We start from the raw sequence: 23610 nt of genomic DNA, 5'->3' as shown, positions 1-23610 counted from the left end.
AAACAGCAGTCATCTCAACAACTGCATAAACTGATTATAAAAACTCCGATAAAGACATCTCATTCTTTTTTTTTTTTTTTAGATAACATGAAATCAGTATCATGGTGCCTCGATAAATGTATCGATCCAGTTGAGGCTTGCAACATGAACGGCTAAGGTGAAACATCTGGGAATTCCTTCAAATGTAAGTTGAAAATTCTGGAATGTTCTGCAATGAGGATCATAGACAAAGAGTGCTTTAATTTTGTACTCCAATAAAATCCCTCCACTCCTCAACTGACATAGGACTCGCATGCATGTCTTAGGCATATAAAACATAGAACTATCCAATGATTCACGTTCATCCGGTTGCAATATTTTTGGTAGGTAAGTTCCAATGCTAAATTCTTTGACCCAAGACTCTTTCACATCATACTCTTTCATAACCCAAATCTCCAGTTCTTCATTATCGTAATCAAAACAAACCGCCGACAGGCAACCTCGTAGAACCACGAGTTCGTGAAATTGCCTGTCCGAACTGATACAATCAGGCCTAGGGACTTCCTTGAATTGTTCATTACCCAAGTCAAACGAAATAATAGCAAGGTAAGCTTTACTACCCCGAGGATAAGAAATCCAATGAAGTTTTCCATTGACCAAAACCTGAGATTTTTGGCACATAAAATGGAAAGGGAAACTTCCCAAATTTCTCCTTGTGGGGCTACCATTACCAACAGTCAAAATATGAACCTCAGAGTCAATTGAAGAAGGTGCTATAATCTGAGGAGCTAGGCGATTGACAGGTCTAACAACATGGCTTGGAGAAGCTCTATAAATTCGTTTATATGATACCTCTACAACCTTATATTTGTTTGTGGTAGCATCCAGACCAAATCCCAATACCCCCACTTGATGACTAGGTCCCTTTGCTATTAGCTTTGGCAACTCCATAGAATCCCTGGTAAAAGGATTATAAATACAGATCAGTCCAAGGCTTCGGTGAGTGCCACGCAAGCATAGCAATCCATTACATGAACTCACCAAATGGAAATTAGTTAGCAATGGTAGCATGGTAAGCTTCTTTGTGATGATCGTAACGTTTCTATCATTTGGATGGCTGGAGAAATCTCCGAAGTAAAGTTGGTTTTGGATGGGTTGATCTCTGATTTGTAAAATGAAGCTTGGGTCATTCTCAACCATGCGCTTGAAATGCATGTTGACAAACACTTGATTTCGTATTAAGATACGCCAGGCTCGATTCACGGACTTGGATTGCATTATGGTTGAGATTGGAAGCCTTGATAGTATATCAATGACAAGCTCTTGAGGAAGACGATCCATTTTGCTAATTGTTTTTTTTTTTCTTCTATATTTTCTTCTTCGTCAAGTATTGTTGAGAGGTTTAATAGAAGAGATTAGGTTGTATTATTAAAGAAAGCTTGGCGATGTAAACGAAATTGAATATAGAATATTATACCTTGACAATGACAAATTCGATCTTAATAACAAAAAAATAGAAATGAAAAAGAAAGCATATTGATGCCGTGCTAAGTAATCGTAATGAACCTAATTTTTTTTTAAATATTATATAAAACATCTTACAAAACATAACATGTAAGATAAAAACAAATTGGATGGGGAATTTAAAGTATAATATGTAAGATGAAACATTGAAACTGAAGGCATGATTAACCAAGTAAAGGGTCCGTTTTCTTTTTACACAGGCAGCCAATATGGAGATTTGTATTTGCCCTAACTGAGCCGATTGGTGTTAACTTCTTTAAAGCTGCTATTTCATGTAGAGATGAGAATAGTTCCTTTTATTACCTATTAGATCTATGTAATATGGCCGCAGAGCAATTTAGTTCGTATAGATTTGATTTAGAGCTTAAATTTTAATCCACAAAAATAGTTAAACTTCAGGAACAAAAAACAGTAATATCAAAAAATCAAAATAAAATTTAACATGGTCAAGGATTGAATTGTTCATTTTTCCTTTCATGTCAATATTATTATTACGATCTAAATTGGATGGGGAATTTAAATCATAATACTATCCGCATGGTAAGCCAATAACTAATAAATTCAAACTTCTTGTAAATTAGATAAACTTAAATTTATTGGAGCTCTTTATTTATGATTTTAATTTTGATTGTTTTATTTATAATTTTATTTTGAATTTGATATCTATTTAAATTTTAATTTAAATCTTATTGGAAAAGCTCACTACACTCTGAAAAATTTTAAATTTTCTAGTGAGTATTTGAATTTTCCGATCATTAAAGTCGAAAATGGAAGAATAAGGGAGTGATAAGTGCTAAAAGTAACATATCTTAATTCTGTTCTTAATGCGTTTTCTAGGGAGATGAACCCTAGGATGGATTCTGTTATTTAATTTATTTTTATGCAATAAAGACTTAGATATTGTTTTCAATTGTGTGCTTAATTCTTAGTTTAATATTTCTAACCTATTGATCCATATTTGATGTGCTTAAATCAAAAGAGGAATAGACCCTGTTTAAGAGTAGATCTAGCGTAATTGAGTGAAGTTGCATGCAATCCCAGAAATAGGATGACATAAATCTATCGGATTAGAGTCAAATCTAATAGGGGATCCATAAATCGAGTTAATGAGATAATAAGGGTTTTAATTTGAAAGAAATTTCAATTAATCAACCTAGAGTCAGTTGCTCTTACTCTTGAAGAGAGATATTAGCATAATTTAGGGATTTCTACAGATCAAGATACTGAATGAAGAAGTTATTTAATTTAGATTGATAATGACAGATGAAGTCTAGATGAATTCTGTCTTGGGTATTATTTCGCTTATTGGTTGTTAATCTTTGTTTTCTTGATTTGTTCTTTGTTGTGTTCTTTAGTTAATTAATTTAGTTAATTTTAGTTTTAATCAATCTCTCAAATTTGTCGGTTAAATAATAGAAAGACAATAGTTACTAGTACTTTTAATCCTCGTGGGAAAGATATCTTTACTCACTGCAACTATACTATTAATTGATAAGTGTACAGTGCTTTTGTCAAATTTTTAGTTGGTTTAAGGGGAATGATAAAAGTTTATTTTGAAGGTTTATATAAAAAAGTATATGAAATAATTAAAATTAAAAAAAAAAACATGGTTTCTACATTAGGGGTCCACGCTTGAACCCGTACTTAGTCCATCCACCATTTTTTTTAGTGATGGTTTAATTTCGTTTTTATTTTCCTTTTCAGTTTGCCTCTTATGGAATTTGATCCTTAATTTAGTTTTAATTAATTTAATTTGATCTCGATTTAATTTTAATTACATTCAATTTGAACAATGCTATTTTTTTTATGTAGGTTTAAATTTAAATGTTGATTCTATATAGTTTTAATTATAAATGTTATTATGTTAGAGGTCGCGGATCAAAGCTTGTGACATATGCACACAGAATATTTCATGTAGGTTAATTGATTAAATGGGGTTCATTTAACCTAGTTGAATTGGCCCAGTTTGAGAAAACATATGTAAAAACCGATTTATTTAAAGCCGTGGTGGTCTAGTGAAATACTCCAATAAAATTGGAGTTAGCATTGTGAATATTTTGTAATCCTAAGGGATAAGATTGTATAGTACTGTTTAAATCCTTTAGGACTATCATATTGTATATTATCTATGATCTCGACCGGCATTATAATTTAAACTGTACCGTTGAATTTAATAATTTTACAATTCTACCCTAAAAATAGTCTTGAGTTAAAATTATTGTGAAATTGCTTGTTTAATTTGGCGATTATTTTTCCGTGATACTTACATGTTCTTGATTTGTGGTTTAGTTAAAGCTCATTAAATTGAGTGTTTACTTTTATTTGTTTCACTTAATTGTGATTTTTAATTTATTATTAAGGACTATTTTTGAGTAATTGAGATTTTTTTATAACTAGATATGTTTTTATTTGTTTTATTGTTTGAGCAAAATTTTATTTGAACGGGGTGGTATTCAAGTAAAGCCCTCTAAAAAACTTTGACTCGAAAATTTAAACTTAGTCCAAATTCCTGGGAAGAAAATTCAATTTCACTTTTTTAAACTACTTGATGGTGAATAATTGAGGCTTATATTCAAATTTTGAATATATTTTGATTTATATTTTAATGTTAATTATTTTATTTTGGTTGCATGTAAATATGAACATAAAGTCATGTTAGGCCATATTATTATTTAGAACTCTTGCCGAAGAAGGTCCATGATGTCCTGAACTTTACAAGAACAAGATATATTGTTAATAAGAATTATTTGTGGTTTTAAAATGGAAAAAGAAATAAAAAAGATTGCTTTTTTTTTTTAGATTGATCAAGTAGAACATCAAAGGGATTTGTTGTGAGTCGAGTTTAAAATCTTTGTTTTAGATAAAATGTTACTGAGATTTTCTTGAAAAAAAAAACGAAGAGAGATGATGGAGAGAAGGCATTGTTTTTGTGGTGTGAAGAGAAACTGTCTAAGGTTTCGAAACCCTAACAAAAAAGTTGGCTTTTATATGACGTTTATTAACTCCTTATAGTTTATTTACTTATTTAGGCCATGTTGATATTAATAATTTTAATTCCTAAAAATATTTATCGTGTTTTTTTATAATATTTAATTTTAATTTTTAAAAACATTTATTGTTTTTGAATTCGTTCTAGCATCAATTATAATGTTTTAAAAATTAAACTTACATATTATTATGTTTTAATTTCATAATAATCAAATATACTTAAATATTTATATTATTTTGTATTTACTTTTTCAATCATGGTATTTCTAAAATATTACAAATTTTGAAATCAATTTTAAAAATAAATATAATATATTTTAATTGATACATACAATTAAACTCGTGCATTGTATGACTAAGAAAGTTACTATCTAAATTGTAAGAGAGTTTAAATAATAATATCAGCCAATAACAAATAAATTCAAACATTAGATAAATAAAATAAAATTTAAATTTATTGGAACTTTTTATTTATAAGTTTAAGACTGATTTATTTATTTTAAATTTTTATTTTATTTGATATTTATTTACATTTTAATTTTGAGATTTCTTATTTAATTAATTGTTGATATATTTATTATTTTGCTTTAATTATTATCTTTTGTAATTATTGTTGTTATTTGGTTAATTTTAATGTTAATTTATTCTATTATTTAAAAATGTTATGAGTTTTTTTAATATTGTTTTGAGATTAATTTTGTTTAATTGTTGTAAAATTCTAGATTAAAATATTAATCAGAATTATCATAAAGTAAATACTTTGTTACAAATTTTAGGTTACAAATAGTTAACCGATACACTAGTTGCTAACAGATATCAACCAAACATTGTTGAATTAAACAATTACTAATTGCTTAGAGGGTTGAATAGAAATGTTTAGCTACAGTGACTACTTTGGTTGCTTCTATGATGAACTAACTGAAAATAGAGTAAACAAATGACATAAAAGATTGCTTACACAGTTTGGTTTCCCTATGTTTGTTGACTTTAGCTCTGTGAGTAAATTCATTATATTTAATCCTAATATAATAAGTGAATCAAGTTCTATCACTCTCCTAGCATAGCAACCTCACTTTTGTATCTAAAGACCTAGATATCTAAGTTCTCCCCTTGAGAACCTAGGTTATAAACACAACTTGTTTACTCTCAAATGCGTTCACAAAATACTTTCTTCAGTGAACAACTAATTGCTCTCAATCCTTAGTTACAATGCCTATACAACTCTCTCAAATATATAGAAGTTTGAGACTTGCTAACATACTAGAGATTAATTACAATCTAGTCCTTATTAAATAGTATCTATAAAATAGCAAAATACAATATACTAATAAAGGCCAATGTAAAATGGACTGTTGGAGATTGTTTTTCAATGCTATCTTTAATGCTATCTAGATCCATTCTCTATAATCCAAGAGATCCAAATTACTTGATCTAATCCAATCCAATCTTCAAGATAACTTGATTCAAATGGATTTGTCACACACGGCCTAGACACACGTCTGTGTGCCTACTCGTGTGGACAAAATAAGGCTATTTACCAAGCTTTTTTGTCACCTTTACTTATGTAACCTGCACAAATATCACTCTATACTAACATAAGGGCACATTTCATAGCCAAAATAACCATAATGAACAACATTTCATTTATGCAATTTACTCATCCATTAAAATATCATCTTCCATTTATAAATAAAAAATGAGTATTGACCATCATCCATGACCTTATACAAAATGAGTATCGTATTCATCATATGAGCCAACATATTATGGCTAACTAACAAAGCACTAAACAAAGACTTGAGTCCCTATACATGCTAGAAAACAAAACAATGAAACTAGCTATACTGAGGTCTTGAGTGATAGTGTGATCGAAGCTTTTGATGTCACTGGATTCCCGATGCTAGCTTGGCGACACTATAAGGAAATAAAAGAAAGGAGGGTAAGCGTGGGAGCTTAGTAAGTACATATATGCAAATAAAGTACAATTATAAGAAAATCATATTCATCCAACGGTAGCTTGTCATGCTTAAATGATAAAAATCACTTAAAGCCTCTATCTTACTTTTTCTTTCATTAAGGTATACTTAAGACACCTCGTTCCTTACTCAGGTCCTAACCATTAGTTCGGTATACATACCTCATCAAAGTATTCACCAACTAAATCTTCGGGTTACCCATTGAACTCTCAAAATACATATGGATACACGGGGAATTTGAGTCTAAATGCCATATAAGAAATCAGGGCTACCTCGTGCTATGAAACGTTCACATTTGAGCTACTCACGGCCTTTTTTTATCAAGTTAGGACCCAGACCCATAGCTATCATGTAACGTTTGCTCATTAAGCCACTCACGAGTCTGTACACAAAGTCAGTACCCGGACCCACGTTACCTATAGCATTGATCTCATGAACGCAGACTCAACTCATGAGTTCAGAACACATAATTTTTATAACATGCCCATTTGTATCCTATGCTATGTCTAAGGTTCAACGGGCTTCATATCCAATCGAATAGCATCACATTTGCTCACATCGTAATTTACTCGCATAACATGTCATTTATACATTCATGACAACAATTAGAATTTAGGTACATAACAACAATAAGTGGGGCGGCGCGTTACTTTCTACATCGTCCGCCATAGTTCGATCGGGATCTGTATGGCCCAAATTTTGCCCGAGGCCCAATAAACCAAATAAATAAATACTAAACCCAAACTTAATACCTAACCCTAGCCCAATTAGCCCAATACCCAAAACAAAACCAAGAAAAAAAAAAGAAAAAGAAACCCTAAATCACCTAATCCCACTACTTTAGTTGCATTGATAAGTGCAAATAGCACTTCTCCACCACTCCATACCTGCAAAAGAAGACAAAAAAAGGGCAACAAAGAAAAACAATAGAAAATGAAATTCTTTGTATTTTTTTTCTTTGGATTTTGGGCTATAAAAGAGCCCTATGTTCATTGTAACAAAGGAGGGGGGGATTGGAGAGAGGAATCTATTGTATTTTGGAGAGAAGAGATTTTTTTGAGATTCAAGAAGAGATTTTTTTTTTTTGAGATTCAAGAGGGAATTTTTCTTTTTTTTGAGATTCAAGAACAAAAAAATTAATATATCAATAGCAATAAAAAAGGTTCAAAGGGTTTCATTATATTCACTCTAATCGTCGTAAGAAATAAGAGATAGAATCAAAGCTGCGCGTTTTGGGTCAAAGGGCTATTGTCCGTTTTAGTCCTTCCCGGTTATTTGCGTGTGCGAATTAATCCCCTCTCTTTCACTCGCTTGGAAGGAGTGCAAGTACATTTCGTGAGATGCTTTGAAAGATTTGATTCTGACACACCCTGATGAGACAAAGAAGATAGATGTTTTTGCCCTAAGTTTATATGGATTGATGGTCTTTCCTAGGGCTTTGGGATATGTGGATGAGGCAACCACGGATCTTTTTCATCGACTCAGTAAAAAGGTCACTTTTGTCCCTGCAATTTTGGCGGAAACATTTAGGTATTTAGGTGCATGTCGGAGGGCTGGTGCTGGCAGGTTTATAGGGTGTGCTCAGTTGCTTTTGGCTTGGTTCTACAGTCATTTTCGGTTGATAGATAGGGTGGTTTGTCGGGTTTACTTTGAGGATTATTCACCGTTGAAAGATATAGTAGCTTCAACCAGGAGAGTTGATGTTCCAGAAGAGAATTGGATAGCATTACTTCAGAACCTTCAGTCAAAAGATGTCAAGTGGAGGGCTCTGTGGATGATACCTGGTGAGGTTCTTTACCGATGCGGTAGTTTTGATTTGGTACCCTTATTGGGGATTTAGGGTGCCATTGGCTATGCCCCTTTGCTCGTACGGAGGCAGCATGGATTGAGACAGTTCATACCAGCGACTCAGGGGTTGGCTCAAAGTGAGTTTGTATATAGAGGAGCCGATTACAAGAGGAGGGTTAGTGAAGTTTCTAGTGCTTGGAAGAAGACTTGTCGATTGAGAGGAAAAGCTATTAGCCCCGCTACAACACCGGAATACATAGAATGGAGAGGTAGAAGAGTTAATGATAATACCCCTAAGCCAAGTATGGAAGGAGCTCGACCAATGGAGGAATATTTGCAAGTAAGGCCCTCAGAGTTAGAAATTATGAAACAAGAGTTAGAGAGACAAAGCTTGGAGTTCGAGAGGAGGATAGCAAAGGTCGAAGAAGAAAAGATGTACTTGAGTTTGGACGTTGATGTTCAAAAGATGGAAGTCGAGAAAGAGAGGAAAGAAAAAAGGAAGATTGAGGAAGATCGAGATGATCTAAGGAAGCATTACAAAAGGGCACAAATAGCCTTGAGGAGGGCGAGAGTAGGAGGATCTTCCTTTTTTTTCTTTTATCTCTTTCTCACCCAAATAATATAAATGTAAACAAGAGAGTGATACTGAAAAAAAAGAAAAGAAAACAAAAGACATTACCCTTATAAGTTATCGTTGAAATTTATTGATATCATGTGATACTGACTATCTCTTTTCTTTATGTCATTTTGCATTTACAAAGATATCGGTTCATGGTCAGTTTCTAAGTTAGGAAGTTTTATTATGGAGAACGGACTTCTTGATAAAGTGGAAGGCAACGTTAATGTCCACAGATGGTCCGAGCAAAATCAACTAGAGAAGGGAGACAGTATAGCTATAGGATATGTGTCGGAGCTGCCAGATTATACTCGTATAAGTGTCACACAGAATAATCTCCAAGAGCTTAAGGAAATTTGGGATCAGTGGGGCAAAGAGACTAAGAAATTATTCTACGGTAACTATGGAGACTTACTTTACTTGCTTGATGTTCAGATAGACGAGCACTTATTCAAAGCCCTTGCTCAGTTTTGGAACCCGGTATACAGTTGCTTCACTTTTGGGGAAGTAGACATGGTACCTACGGTGGAAGAGTACACTGCTTTACTTCGTTGTCCCCAGTTTCAGAATGATAGGATCTATTCCCGAGCTCCTTGTGTCCCTACCTTTTGGAAGAAATTGATGATTATTACGGAGACGAGTGAGCAGTGGGCCACGGCCCGAATTAAAGAAAAGGGTGAGTGCAAGTGCATTTCGTGGGATGCTTTGAAAGATTTGATTCTGACACACCCTGATGAGACAAAGAAGATAGATGTTTTTGCCCTAAGTTTATATGGATTGATGGTCTTCCCTAGGGCTTTGGGATATGTGGATGACGTAACCACGGATCTTTTCATCGACTCAAGAAAAGGTCACTGTCCTCCTGCAATTTTGGCGAAACATTTAGGTCTTTAGGTGCTTTTAGGAGGGTCAGTCTTGTGTAAAATAATAAGTAACAATGATAAATTATAATAATAGTGATGAGAATAACAAGTGATGATAATAACAGTAACAATAGTAGTAATAATATATTAGTAATACATAATAGAGTAGTAAAAAAATATAGTAGTTATAGTAATAATAATAAAAACAGAGTATATATACGTATGAAAAATAATGATAGTAAAATATAATAATAGTAATAATAATAATGGAATGAAGGTAATAATAATATTAAAGTAAAGTAAACAAAAATAATACTATATATCAATATATATATATACATATAATGCAAATACACACTACCATATTATAATAATAATAATAATAATAATAATAATAATAATAATATAGAAATACAAAGAGCAAATAAAAATATTAAATTTAAAAGACAATACTATATATAAAAGTATATTCATACATATATGTACATAAAATATACACTAATATATAATAATAATAATAATAATAATAATAATAATAATAATAATAATAATATTAAAATGTAGAAAGTAAATATGATATAATAGTAATATTAAAATGACGTAATAAAAATAATACTTATATATAGAAATGTACATACGTACATATATAATAAACATCCATTAATTAATAGTAAAACAATAGAAGTGCTAATAAAACTAGTATTAGAATGAAATAAGAGATAAATGTAAACATAATAATATAAATAAGGTAAATGAAAACAATAAAAAATAATAGGAAGGACATAATCGAATCTGAGAGCAATATTTTGGGGCAAATCCGTAATAAATAAAAGAAGAGGGATTAATTCGCACACAAAATAACCGGAAGGACTAAAATGGACAATAGCCCTTTGACCCAAAACGCACAGCTTTGATTCTATCCCTTATTTCTTACTATGATTGGAGTGAATATAATGAAACCCTTTGAACCTTTTTGATTGCTATTGATATATTGATTTTTTTTGTTTTTGAATCTCAAAAAAAAAAAAGAAAAATGCCCTCTTGAATCTCAAAAAAAAAAAATCTCTTGAATCTTTTTTTTTTTTTCGTTTGTCCTCTCCTTCCATATCGACCTAGGAAAGACAAAAAAAAACGACCCCTCCTCATTATTCCCTGGCAAGGAAATAATAATTCTCGGTTGGTTGGTTCTTTGTCGTTCATTCTCTAGCACACATATTTTTCTTTCATAAGAACTACCTTCAAAAACCTGCAACTCTTTATTAACTATAAGGCCTTGTACCATGACCTTGAACTCTTCACAATTTTGGATCATATGACCCACTTCCCCATGGAACTCACAATGGTTATCTATTCCTTCTCCTCCTTTTCTAGAGGTCAATATACCTCTCTTCACCATCTCTTCCCATATTACCTTCATAGGTGTCTTCACCTCAGCAATGTCTTCCTTGATTTTTCTTTTCTTTGTTTCATCAATGACATTCACTCCTTGATTGCCATGATCCGGTAACGGATTTTAGGCATTAGGGGTACTGTCGAATTTCACAACCCCCATCTTGATAAGCCTTTCTACGGCCTTCTTGAATCCTGTGCAGTTTTCGATCGAGTGCCCCGGTATTCCCGCATGATATTCGCACTTAGCATTTGCATCATACCATCTAGGGTACGGTGGCTGTAGTGGTTTCAAGTGAAATGGAGCAATGGCATGTGCATCATACAAGCTTTGATAAAGCTCACGATACGTCACAAGGATAGGCATAAATTGCATTCTTTCCGAATTCTGTCTTATGCCCGATTCCTGTATTTGGGTATTTTGTTGTTCGACTATAGCTACTTTGGGTTGACAAACTGTGATTGCCCTCGAGTTGAGACTATTCACCTCATTGTCCTTTCTCCTTGGGGTCGATCTTTTAGCCACTTCCCCCTCGATTTTACCGCCTCTCACGGCATTCTCAATCATTTCACCCGCCATAACTATATCCGCGAAACTTTTTGTGGTACTTCTAATCATATGTGTGATGAATGGCGCCTTCAAAGTATTAATAAATAACATGGTGGTTTCCTTTTCTAACAATAGTGGTTGTACTTGCATTGCCACCTCCCTCCATCGTTGTGCATATTGCCTAAAACTTTCATTAGGTTTTTTCTCCATGTTTTGAAGTGTGATCCTATCTGGCGTCATATCAGTCACATGGTTATACTGTTGCATGAAAGCCTGTGCAAGATCTCTCCATGAACTAATTCTTGCACGGCTCAACTGATTGTACCACCTAGCCGCCGCTCTCACTAGGCTGGCTTGAAAACAATGGATCAATAGTTGATCGTTGTTCACATAACCAGTCATTCTTCTACAAAACATTATTATGTGTGCCTCTGGGCAAGTAGTCCTGTTGTATTTTTCAAACTCTGGCATCTTAAATTTATGAGGAAGCACCAAATCTGGAACCAAACTTAGTCTTTGGCATTAATCCCATGATGATTGCCAACGCCTTCTATAACCCTAAACTTCTCCTCTAACCACCTGCAACGATCTTCCAATTGTTTTGAGGATTCAGTGGCCATTCTTTCCTTCTCCATTAAATCCAGATCAGGAGTAATAGGGTTGATCGAGCTATCACCCAAATTATTTCCCAACCCAGATGGGAAATTTATGGGGATTCTAGCATCCACTGGCCCATATTGAGGCTTACTGTAACAGATGGCCTTCTAGGAGGTGCCTCGGTTTGCAGGGGCACATGAGGCGGAGTAAAACCCGAAGGAGGACCTTCATTATCCTCTTTAGTGATCACCATGGGAGCTTTTCCTTTATCAGTGGCTCTCAGCAGTTGAGCTATTTTAGCCATCATGTTTCTCTGAGCCTCTAGCATCTGCTCCCTCATTTCATTCTGTATTTTGGCCAACTGCTCTTGCATTTGATCTTGCATATCTTTTTGTAATTGCTCAAACCTTTGATCCATGTTCTTAGTTTTAGTACGAGTGCCGTAAGGATGTGTGATTTCCAGATTTTCTTTTCTACCTCTCTCTTTTCTACCTCTCTGGAAAGTAAACTTTAACTAATCAGGGTCTTTCTATAATTTTGAATGCAAATGATGTGATGAAATGTTATGAGATGCAAATGCATGAATGCAAAAAGAATATCAATTCTGGTTCAACTTCATTTAGAAAATTTTATTTAGAAAAAGAATATCTTTACATATAAGAGGATTACAAATACGATTTCACCCTAAAGCCCAAAGCTTTAACTCTATCTAATAAAAGGGCTAACTTTCGTCCTACATCCGACGATGATGAATACATCAGACTCAATACGTCAGCTCAAATTGCCAAGTCTTGCACATACTCAGCAACCTCTCGAATCAGAGCTATGGCTTCACCAATGACATGTTCCCTTTTTCTGACCTGTTCTTTAGCCTGATGTAGCTCTCCCCTCAGATAATCCTCTTGCACCTTGAGCTGCTCAACCCGGAGTTCACCGTCATGCAATGCCACCTCCAAATCTTCAACCTTGCTTCTTAGCTCCTTTAACTCGACCGTAGAATTATGGTTTTGGTGCCAACGCAGGGATTTTCCAAGTTTCATTACCTTGGTCTTCAATCCTTTATTCTCTTCCTCTAATGCCAAATTCTGCCCCTGCATTTCTTGGAATTTCCTCTCCCAGTACTCGGCTCTATCCTTTTCTTCTTGAACCTCCTTCTGCCACTGATTCGAAGATGGAAATTAAGAAGAAAGAATACAAAGGAAATTAATCTGAAGGCCTATATTTAGGAAGGTATAGAATCTAAAGATGGAAAACAAGATAGAAGTTAGATCTTCCAGATATCACCGCTTGAGTGCCTATACACCAGCTCCATGAAGTCTTTCTTGAGTTCAAAATGTGTTTAAAAGATCCCAAGTACTCTGTTGATGCCCTTTGTAGCATTCTTCGCTCTTTGCAACAAGATCACTGTGTACTCTTCAAAATTTGAGCTGCCCTTATAGGTTTTCAACTCAAAACCCTTTTGGTCACAAGGTGCCCTTTGCGGGTTTTCACCTTGGCCTCTCCGTTTTTGATTTTTTTTTTCAAGGAGCCTTTTGCGGGTTTTCACCTTAGATTCTCTTCTTCTTTAGACAAAGTATTTTTTAACTGAGTCCGAGTTCACTGGATTAGGTAAACTTTTCCCATCCATTTCTGCTAAGATCAATGCACCACCGGAGAAAGCTTTCTTCACGACATACGGCCCTTCCCAATTCGGCATCCATTTTCCTCTAAAATCCTTTTGAATAGGAAGGATCTTTTTCAGTACAAGGTCTCCCTCATGGAATTCTGTTAATCGAACTTTCTTGTTATAAGCTCGCATCATTCGCTTCTGATACATCTGACCATGTCGAATGGCTTTTAGCCTCTTTTCTTCAATCAAGTTCAACTGGTCATACCGGGATTGAACCCACTTGTTTTTTTTTTTGTTTCCCTTTTTTTGTCTTCTTTTGCAGGTATGGAGTGGTGGAGAAGTGCTATTTGCACTTATCAATGCAACTAAAGTAGTGGGATTAGGTGATTTAGGGTTTCTTTTTCTTTCTTTCTTTTCTTTTTTCCTTCTTTATTTGCTCTTTGTATTTCTATATTATTATTATTATTATTATTATTATTATTATTATTATTATTATTATAATATGGTTGTGTGTATTTGCATTATATGTATATATATATTGATATATAGTATTATTTTTGTTTACTTTACTTTAATATTATTATTACCTTCATTCCATTATTATTATTACTATTATTATATTTTACTATCATTATTTTTCATAATGATATATGCTAATGCTTATATTATTATTACTATAACTACTATATTTTTTTTACTACTCTATTATGTATTACTAATATATTATTACTACTATTATTACTGTTATTATCATCACTTGTTATTCTCATCACTATTATTATAATTTATCATTGTTACTTATTATTTTACTATTATTATCTAATATATCATCATTATCATTATTTTCATTATAACTTAATAGATTATTATTATTATTATTATTATTATTATTATTATTATTATTATTATTATTATTATTATCACTACTTTTATTACTATTATTTAATATATTATTTTTACTATTATCGTCATATTGTTACTATTACTATTATATTATTAGGTTATTATATCTTTTACTATTATTATTGTTGTATTTTTCTATTATTGTTATTATATTTTCCTTTATTTTTGTATTTACTTATACGTTATTATTTTATATTAACTAATTTGATAACTGTATATTTTTAGCATATTTATTTTATTTACATATCATTACTTTTATTATTATTTCATCATCTATTCTATTTATAGTTTTTTTAAAATAATTTCAAACATTTAGCTTATTCATTATTTCCTTTCTTATTATTTATTCGACCCATTTATCTTACATTCGTATTTATCGTTAGTATTCATATTTGTGTTTATGTTTATCCTGTTATAGTTATCAATTTTTATTTGTTATGCATTATTTATTATCTCGTTTCATTACGAATTTAGGTTTTAACCAACCCGATAGTTATTCTTTCACTGAAGTAAATATTTCGTATTTGGTAATCCGAGACAATCGTGCCCTAACTTACTGGATTTTGATTTTTTTTCTCTCACGTTTAACCTAAATAACGGCATATTCTTTTAAATCATAATACGAGTGTTAAATAAAATACTTACACTCTGATATTTGAGGTGTTGTGTCCTAACTCACTGGATATGACATCTTATTACCTCGAGATAAGATTTTTTTTTTGCAAATAAGGCGATGCTTGGTGTTTGGAAATTTCGAGAAAGTAGTGCCTTAACTTATTGGGTTGCCACTTTTCTCGTTGAATGTTAATGCTGTGCACAATTAAGGATCGGAGCAAGGAAGCCTCGAAGGCATTCGCCCTTACGAACCGGGGAGCTCTCTGAATAATTGGACTGCGGAAGACCTTCCTGTAGTCTTTTGGAATTTTTCAGAGTAATTCTCAAAACATGTCTGTTACTCTAGAAATAGGCTTATGTTCATCTATAATTATTTAAATAAAACATAACTTTTTATCAATTTAAACGAGTATTGTTCTATTTTTATCGACCAATATTCCTTCAAATTCTAGCAATTCTTATTCTTTTATTCATAGCACATAAACAATCATTCTTCGATTCATTCATTCTTTGTATATTCTTTCATACTCCCACAGGTATCTAGATATAAATGATATGAGCGCTGATACTACAGCTCCTAATTTCTCTAGCAAGCAAGACATGGGTTTAGAGGAACCTCAGGATTTTGAAGATGTTCAAGATTGTGACATATCTCTCGATTTGTTAAGAATGGTTAAGCAGGAGGAGAAGCAAATCATGCCACATGAGAAAGAGGCAATAGAGAATATAGCCCTAGAGGAAGGGAAGGAGTTGAAAATCGGAACCCTAATTGGCGTGGACACAAGGCATGGTCTGATTGAGTTGCTTCGAGAGTTTAAAGATATCTTTGCCTGGTCATATCAGGATATGCCTAGATTGAGTACTGACATTGTGGTACATCGTCTTCCGATAAGACAGGATTGTAAGCCAGTTCAACAGAAGTTGCGAAGAATGAGGCCAGATATCATTTTGAAAATAAAGGACGAAGTCAAGAAGCAGTTTGATGCGGGATTCTTCCAAGAAGTAAAGTACTCCGAATGGGTAGCTAACATTGTGCCTGTTCCCAAGAAGGATGGAAAAGTACGAATGTGTGTCAATTACAGAGACTTGAATAAAGCAAGCCCAAAGGATAATTTTCCCTTACCCCACATTGACACTTTAGTAGATAAATCAGCGGGATATTTATTGTTCTCCTTTATGGATGGTTTCTCAAGATACAACCAGATAAAGATGCATCTAGAGGACATGGATAAAACCACCTTTATAACCTTGTGGGGCACCTTTTGCTATAAAGTAATGCCATTTGGACTAAAAAACGCAGGGGCAACGTACCAAAGAGCCATGGTGAACTTGTTCCACGACATGATGCATAAGGATATTGAGGTATACGTCGATGATATGATTGCCAAGTCGTGTACAGAAAAAGAGCATATTGAGGTCTTGAGAAGATTGTTTGTAAGGTTGAGAAAATTTCAGTTGAAGCTCAATCCAGCAAAGTGTACCTTTGGAGCCAGATCCGAAAGTTGTTAGGCTTCGTAGTCAGTGAAAAAGGAATTGAAGTCGACACAGACAAGGTCAGAGCCATACGAGAATTGCCTCCACCACGTACTCAAAAAGAAGTTCGAGGATTCCTAGGAAGGTTGAATTATATTGCTCGGTTCATTTCACAACTAACCGAGAAATTTGATCCTATCTTTCGCCTCCTCAGAAAGCACAATCAAGGTATTTGGGATGGGGAATGCCAGAATGCTTTTGAAAAGGTCAAGCAGTATTTGTTGAATGCTCCGGTATTGTCTCCACCCAACCCAGATAAACCATTAATACTATACTTATCAGTGTTCAGTAATTCTATGGGATGTGTGCTTGGTCAGCATGATGAGTCAAGAAAAAAGGAGAAGGCAATCTATTATCTCAGTAAGAAGTTCACTAACTGTGAGATGAGATATTCACCGATTGAAAAGTTATGTTGTACTCTGATTTGGACAACTCGAAGATTAAGACAGTACATGCTATACCATACCACTTGGCTCATCTCAAAGCTTGATCCATTGAAATACATGATGGAGTCAACGGTTCTGAATGGAAGAATGGCGAGATGGCAAATTTTGCTTTCAGAATTTAATATAATCTACATAAGTCAGAAGGCTATAAAAGGAAGTGCGATAGCAGATTCCTTGGCTAGTAGGGCTCTAGAGGATTATGAGCCATTGAACTTCGATTTTCCAAATGAGGAGTTGATGTGTATAGCAATGACTGAAAATTCTTCTTGGAGGCTCAATTTTGATGGGGCTTCTAATGCAGTCGGAAATAGAATTGGGGTAATCTTGGTATCTCCGAATGGTGATCATTATCCTTTTATGTGCAAGTTGGACTTTGATTGCACAAACAATATGGCTGAATATGAAGCATGCATCATGGGACTTCAAGCAGCTATAGAACGAGGTATAAAAACCCTAGAAGTATATGGAGATTCGGCGTTGGTTATTTATCAGCTTAGAGGTGAATGGGAAACAAGGGACCCTAAATTGATTAATTATCGAAAGGTAGTCTTGGGGTTACTTGAGGAGTTTGATGACATCACCTTCAATTATCTCCCACGAGATGAAAATCAGATGGCAGATGCTTTAGCAACCTTGGCCTCAATGATTAAGGTGAATAAAGAAGAAGAGATAAAACCAATTCAAATGAGTGTCTACGAGGCTCCAGTACATTGTTGCAACATTGAGAAGGAAGAAGAGGATGATAACCCTTGGTATCAGGATATATTACGATATGTGAGGGATCGTAAATACCCTGAGCCGACCAATGAAAATGAAAAACGAACGTTGAGAAGGCTAGCTTGCGACTATGTCTTGGATGGGATATCCTGTACAAGAGAAGGAAAGACCAGGTACTTTTGAAATGTGTTGATGCTATGGAAGCTAAGCTAATTCTAGAAGAAGTTCATGAAGGCGTATGCAGGACACATGCAAATGGGTTCATGATGGCTAGACAAATCATGAGATTTGGATATTATTGGTCTACCATGGAAGGGGATTGTATCAACTACGCCAAGAAATGTCATAAATGATAGATTTATGAAGACAAGATACATGTACCACCTTCACCTCTATATGTTATGACTTCTCCATGGCCCTTTTCCATGTGTGGCATGGATGTCATTGGACCAATATCACCGAGAGCTTCGAATGGACATCGATTTATCTTTGTAGTAATTGACTACTTCATAAAATGGGTAGAGGCCACTTCTTACGCAAATGTTACTAAGTCGGCTGTGAGTCGATTTTTGAAGAAAGAGATCATTTGTCGGTATGGGATGCCTGAAAGGATCATATCAGACAACGCATTGAACTTGAACAACAAAATGATAGCAGAAGTTTGCGACCAGTTCAAGATTAAGCATCACAATTCTTCCCCCTATCGTCCAAAAATGAATGGGGCAGTAGAAGCTGCCAACAAGAACATTAAGAAAATAGTGGGGAAGATGACTGAGACCTATAGAGATTGGCATGAGAAGTTACCGTTTGCACTCTTGGCCTATCGAACATCTGTCAGAACCTCTACTGGGGCAACTCCATTCTCGTTAGTTTACGGGATGGAAGCAGTATTACCTATTGAAGTAGAAACACCTTCTCTTCGAATTTTGACAGAAGTAAAGTTAGATGAAGCTGAGTGGGTTCAATCCCGGTATGACCAGTTGAACTTAATTGAAGAAAAAAGGCTAAAAGCCATTCGACATGGTCAGATGTATCAGAAGCAAATGATGCGAGCTTATGACAAGAAAGTTCGACTAAGAGAATTCCATGAGGGAGACCTTGTACTGAAAAAGATCCTACCTAATCAAAAGGATTTTAGAGGAAAATAGATGCCGAATTGGGAAGGGCCGTATGTCGTGAAGAAAGCTTTCTCCAGTGGTGCATTGATCTTAGCAGAAATGGATGGGAAAAGTTTACCTAATCCAGTGAACTCGGACTTAATTAAAAAATACTTTGTCTAAAGAAGAAGAGAATCTAAGGTGAAAACTCGCAAAGGGCGCCTTGAAAAAAAAAATCAAAAATGGAGAGGCCAAGGTGAAAACCCGCAAAGGGCACCTTGTGACCAAAAGGGTTTTGAGTTGAAAACCTATAAGGGCAGCTCAAATTTTGAAGAGTACACAGTGATCTTGTTGCAAAGAGCGAAGAATGCTACAAACTGGGGCATCAACAGAGTACTTGGGATCTTTTAAACACATTTTGAACTCAAGAAAGACTTCATGGAGCTGGTGTATAGGCACTCAAGCGGTGATATCTGGAGGATCTAACTTCTATCTTTTTGTCCATCTTTAGATTCTATTTTTTTCTCTCTCACGTTTAACCTAAATAACGACATATTCTTTTAAATCATAATACGAGTGTTAAATAAAATACTTACTCTCTGATATTTGAGGTGTTGTGTCCTAACTCACTGGATATGACATCTTATTACCTCGAGATAAGATTTTTTTTTTGCAAATAAAGCGATGCTTGGTGTTTGGAAATTTCGAGAAAGTAGTGCCCTAACTTATTGGGTTGCCACTTTTCTCGTTGAATTCGAATAATTAAGCACCCTTCTAAGTTTTTTAAAGGTTTTCTAAATGCAAGCCAGTATCTTGGAATTTCAAAGCAATATGTCCTAACTTATTAGATATAGCGTTTTGCTATTTCGAGATAGGAATTTCAAAAAAGGTTAACTTAATGTCAATACTTTGACGCGAGTGAATCCCAATTTTCAAAGTTAAAATATTTTAAAGGGGACTACATCTTAAATTTTTTTTTCTTTTTTAAATTTCCGTCATTAAAGACATTGGATAATCAATTAGGTACTAATTTTTTGGGCGTTACGAGGGTGCTAATCCTTCCTCGTACGTAACCGACTCTCGAACCCGTTCTTTTATTCACACCTAAAAAGATTGGTGGCGACTCCCGTTTTCATTTTTTAAAATCAGTTCCCATTTTTTCAAAACTCGATTTGAAAATGGTTTCGATAGCTTGGCGACTCCGCTGGGGACTAATAAGAGAGTCAGGCCATGTAATTGATTATCTCTTGTCTTAATGTCGGAAATTAAAAATTTTAAAATTTAATCCTCTTTGCATTACATGTGTTTGTGTTATTACATGCTATATTTTGATCGCATTGCATTTGCATGACCGTTGTGGTCACACCCTTAAGTGGGAGTGAAAAGCTATGCCTTCGTGAGGTTTTCGCCTCCGTGCAGGATAGTGTATCACTTTCGGGATACATCCGTACCTATGGTTTCGTGAGATTTTCATCTCCGTGTAGCCTTAGGGAAATGTATTCCCCTAAACTGAACTCGATTCAAATGAGCCTATAATGGGTGAGGATCAAGGAATCTACTGGTTCGGGTACCTCAAACTTTAGAACCAACCCCATGTCGAAGGACTGTATGAGCCCAACTTAGACATTACCCTTATAAGTTATCGTTGAAATTTATTGATATAATGTGATACTGACTATCTCTTTTCTTTTGCTTGCATGTCATTTTGCATTTACAAAGATATCGGTTCATGGTCAGTTTCTAAGTTAGGAAGTTTTATTATGGAGAACGGACACCCTTCCTCTAGGGCTATATTCTCTATTGCCTCTTTCTCATGTGGCATGATTTGCTTCTCCTCCTGCTTAACCATTCTTAACAGATCGAGAGATACGTCACAATTTTGAACATCTTCAAAATCCTGAGGTTCCTCTAAACCCATGTCTTGCTTGCTAGAGAAATTAGGAGCTGTAGTATCAGCGCTCATATCATTTATATCTAGATACCTGTGGGAGTATGAAAGAATATACAAAGAATGAATGAATCGAAGAATGGTTGTTTATGTGCTATGAATAAAAGAATAAGAATTGCTAGAATTTGAAGGAATATTGGTCGATAAAAATAGAACAATACTCGTTTAAATTGATAAAAGTTATGTTTTATTTAAATAATTATAGATGAACATAAGCCTATTTCTAGAGTAATGACATGTTTTGAGAATTACTCAAAATTCCTAAAGACTACAGGAAGGTCTTCCGCAGTCCAATTATTCAGAGAGCTCCCCGGTTCGTAAGGACGAATGCCTTCGAGGCTTCCTTGCTCTGATCCTTCATTGTGCACAGCATTAACTTGATGTCTTTCCTTTATCGCCAGCCCTCCCGATTTGAAGGATTTAGATATAGGTGGGAATGTCATCTGCTCCCACTCCACTTCTCTTCCATTCAAACGCGCTTTCTTCTCGCTTACGCTTCTCTATTTCCTGCCTCTTGTGCTTGTGGTCTGGCTTGAAGCCCAAGCCAAAGCGATCCTTCTTCTCAATCAGTTTTGGGATTTGAACCCCTCCTTGCAACTGCCTTCCTAGCCCTTTTCCCGGCAATGCTCCTTTCCCCATCATCATTCGTAGGGCCATCCTTGTGGCTCCAGACATTTTGGGTACCGACACTTCGCTTCCTTCCAAAATGAAGGTGGCATTAATGACCTCTAAAGAGCAGAAAGAACATTCAATAGCCTTTTCATTTGCCTCAACATAAGGGGCCTTGCTAGTAACTGCCGTTATGATGTCCTCTTCCGCATTGATGGTTATTAAGCGACCATCTGTCACTAACTTTAATTTTTGGTGCAATGAAAAGGGCACCGCTCCTGCCGAGTGTATCCATGGTCTCCCCAATAAACAATTGTAGGAGGGCTTGATATCCATTACTAGGAAATCAACTTCATACGTATTCGGCTCAATCTCCAGAGGGATGTCAATTCGTCCCATTTCTTTTCTTTCAGTTGCATCAAAGGCTCTTACCACATTATGACACGTTTTCATATGTGAACTGTCAATAGGCAATCTGTTCAGGGTGGATAGCGGCAGGATGTTCAAAGCAGACCCATTATCCACGAGTACACTTGGAAGTGTGTATCCTTTGCACCGAGTAGTGATGTGTAGGGCTTTGGTTGACCCTATGCCCCCAGGTGGAATTTCATCATCATTAAAATAAATGAAATTGTCAGCACTAATGTTGTTTACTCACCGGTCTAGCTTGTTAACGGATATGTCATGGGTAACATATGTTTCGTTAAGCACCTTTAACAGCACATCTCGATGCACCTCAGAATTCAAGAGTAGGGCTAACACTGATATACGCGCCGACTGCTTGTGCAACTGCTCGACCACGCTATACTCGCTATGTTTCAGGAATTTTAGAAACTCCTTAGCCTCTTCCTCCTTTACCGGCTCATTGATGAGTACTTCAGTCTCCTTCTCCCTTTCAGCCTCGACATCTTTTGTCTTTGCGGGCTCTACTATGATATTCCCCCCGTCGTAACATTTCCCACTTATAGAAAGACTTCATGGAGCTAGTGTATAGGCACTCAAGCAGTGATATCTGGAAGATCTAACTTCTATCTTGTTTTCCATCTTTAGATTCTATTCCTTCCTAAAGATAGGCCTTCAGATTAATTTCCTTTGTATTCTTTCTTCTTAATTCATTCAAATCTAATTATTCTTAAAGATTTATTCATCTTCCATGTTGCATTGAAATAATGATAGATGAACTAAATATGTTTACAAACGAAGTTTTGCGCATTACTCTGAAATTTCTAGACAATACAAGAAACTAAAACAGGACAATTGTTCGAGAAATTCAAGTAAGTAAAGGATGAAGGAATGCGAGGAATTTCTTTCATCCAGTCTAAAGGGAAAATGAACAAAATCAATGATTCAATTTTAAGAAAAGATTGTTTTACAAACATCCTCAGTGGATCGTAGCATTGGAGGAAGGGTACAGGCCTACAGGTTGAGCAAGAATAATGCTTTGAAAAAATAAATAAAGGAATGAGTGGTGACGTCTAGGATTGGGGGTCATATTCGTAAAATTTTGCATCATAACATGTTTAATTAGGAACATCCGACTAATTTTGATCATGGCATCCTAATTATCAGGCATAATCATTCTACAGGATGATGGGCCTTAATCCCTTAAGCAGTAGGGTAATAAGCCGCAGCATAACAGATCTGGCCTACAGATGTTATATTGAAGCAGATCCAAGATGGTTTGGCATCCTTGTGTTTACAAGGAGCAAATCGAAGACATAGCTGATTTGGCTTTCACGTGATTACGATGAAGCAAATCTAAGATGATTTGTCGTCTCTGTATTGTCAGAGAACAAATTGAAGTTTGGCATCTTCACTTTGATGGAGAGCAGACACATAGCAGATCTCACCTTCAGATGATTT

General features: G+C 34.8%; 1 protein-coding gene across 1 annotated transcript; it reads right to left on the bottom strand.

The window, feature by feature from the left end:
- Window positions 1-99: 99 nt before the first annotated feature.
- Window positions 100-1320, bottom strand: LOC108471635 (F-box protein At3g07870-like). Its single transcript, XM_017773225.1, has one exon. The coding sequence runs from the start codon at window positions 1318-1320 to the stop codon at window positions 100-102; it is 1221 nt and encodes a 406-aa protein (XP_017628714.1).
- Between the last annotated feature and the right edge of the window lie 22290 nt (window positions 1321-23610).

This window comes from Gossypium arboreum, chromosome 11 (assembly GCF_025698485.1).
Source record: "Gossypium arboreum isolate Shixiya-1 chromosome 11, ASM2569848v2, whole genome shotgun sequence".
In the NCBI taxonomy this organism is placed as follows: domain Eukaryota; kingdom Viridiplantae; phylum Streptophyta; class Magnoliopsida; order Malvales; family Malvaceae; genus Gossypium; species Gossypium arboreum.
This window is presented reverse-complemented; position numbering and strand designations above follow the sequence as displayed.

Bases quoted from the DNA above. Each gene is read 5' to 3' on its own strand.
- LOC108471635 (XM_017773225.1), bottom strand. From the start codon at position 1,320: ATGGATCGTCTTCCTCAAGAGCTTGTCATTGATATACTATCAAGGCTT.